A 1930-nucleotide genomic window follows, 5' to 3' on the forward strand; every position below is an offset into this window, starting at 1 on the left:
ATTTTGAAACATCAACCAGTCAAACAACAGTAAAATTACAAAAAAAAGAAAAAACACTTTCGAGGAAGTGTATTACCAGCATTTCAGCCAATCAGGATGATTTCTACTTGAAACACTTTGATGATCTTGTGACTAAACTTTCATTTAAGTAGGAAGGCATCTGTCATGCAAGACAAAGGTGTTTCACCACAATGATTGGAGTACAGACTGCTTTGATTCTTTTTACTACAATAGGTAAGTACAAGATGATCTAGTGTTGTCTACACAGATTTTAACAGGTGCAGTATAATGTAAAGACAATAGTATTTAAGAGGGAAGATTTGTAATGTTTACTGGTTTTGTCTCTTTTTGTCTTGTTTCTTCAGCTCTGATTCAAAGCGCAGAGGCTGCCCACCAGATCCCTTTGATTGAAGTTGAAGTTGGTAAAAATGTTACTTTGCAGTGTCCGGTTACAGAGAAGGACGGCAAATTTGTTCACTGGTTTAAGCAATCCCCAGGATATATGATCCAGACAGTTGCTACAGGATCTTACACAAAACAAACACTGAGTGAAGAATTTAACAACGGTCGTTTCTCAGTATCAGAGGGGCAGACTCTGTATTTTCTTTCCATGAGAAATGTCCAAAAAGAGGATGAAGCAACATATTTCTGTCAGTATGGATCAGCTTATTCACAGACCTTTAATACAAGCGTCTACTTGGCTGTAAATGGTAAACTATGTGATATGTTCATTTCTTTCTACCTCACTTAGTAATCACAAATGCTTTGAGGAAACCTGGTATTATATTTTTAAATATTTTAATTCCATTATCACTGCTTTTTACTAAACAACCCAGGTCACAGTGAGCAGAAATCAGTTTACGTGAAACAAACTCCGGAGGCAGTGTCAGTCCACCCAGGCAGCTCCGTGACTCTCCAGTGTTCACTTTTCTCCAATAACAACGAGAACAGAAGCGAGTGCCCAGATGAACACAGAGTGTACTGGTTCAGAGGAGGATCAGGACAATCCCACGCCACGATTATTTACACTCACAGAAACTACAGTCAAAAACAAGAGGGACGGCGTTGTGTCCACAGTCTGTCCAAAACTATTCAGAACTCCTCTGATGCTGGGATCTACTACTGTGCAGTGGTCACATGTGGAGAGATCGTGTTTGGCGAAGGAACTCAAGTGGAGACAAGTATGTGGTCACCGATTTTCTTTTTTTTTTTTACAACTAAACAAGTAAAGCAAAAAATCAAATTTGAACTTTGCAGCAATAATTACTTTATGTTGTTTATTATGAACTATTTAATGAGTCTTTAAAATTCACTCCTTCGGTGAAATTACTTTTTTTTGGCAAATTTACATAAAATATGTGAAGTAAATAGTTTGCTTTCTGATTTTGCTCTGGCAGAAATATAAAATAATATAATATAATATCTGTGCTTTTTTGATTCCAGGACAAAAATGGGACCCTGTGATCATTGTACTTGGGACGCTGTTGGCTCTCTGTGTAATTGTCATTGCAGTCCTTATTCTATCAAGAGATTGATGGTTTCTTTTCTTTTTCATCTTCAGTTAAGCACCCAGAATATCTTTATCTAGAATACAGAAATCATTGTATAGCTCAAAGGCAGAATTTACTAACAGTACTGTCATAATATGTATTATTACATTTTAATATCTGCAAAAAATAAAAACAAAAAACAAAAAGAACAAAATGCATGCATTTAAGCATCCTGAACAATTTCACAACATCGGCTTTGTGTTCTTCTTCAGATTGAACAGGTCAGCTATTATGTATCGCTTTCAGGTTCATACTGTGGAATAACAATTACTTTTTAACTGTGCATGGCTGTGCATATCTGAATCAATGACAGTTCCATAAGAATAGAAACATGTTTTTAAAAATATATACATATTATAACCGCAGCAAACTCTATCGCT

General features: G+C 35.9%; 1 protein-coding gene across 1 annotated transcript; it reads left to right on the plus strand.

Annotated features, from left to right (window-relative positions):
* Window positions 1-325: 325 nt before the first annotated feature.
* LOC146638085 (uncharacterized) lies at window positions 326-1535 on the plus strand. The gene is made up of 3 exons (XM_085374564.1): window positions 326-710; window positions 837-1181; window positions 1444-1535. Exons 1-3 carry the CDS (start codon window positions 326-328, stop codon window positions 1533-1535), a joined length of 822 nt encoding a protein of 273 aa, XP_085230690.1.
* Window positions 1536-1930: the final 395 nt, after the last annotated feature.

Source organism: Diplotaxodon limnothrissa, linkage group LG2 (genome assembly GCF_057381915.1).
Source record: "Diplotaxodon limnothrissa isolate DT_005_m linkage group LG2, D_limnothrissa_male_GT1.1, whole genome shotgun sequence".
Lineage (NCBI taxonomy): Eukaryota > Metazoa > Chordata > Actinopteri > Cichliformes > Cichlidae > Diplotaxodon > Diplotaxodon limnothrissa.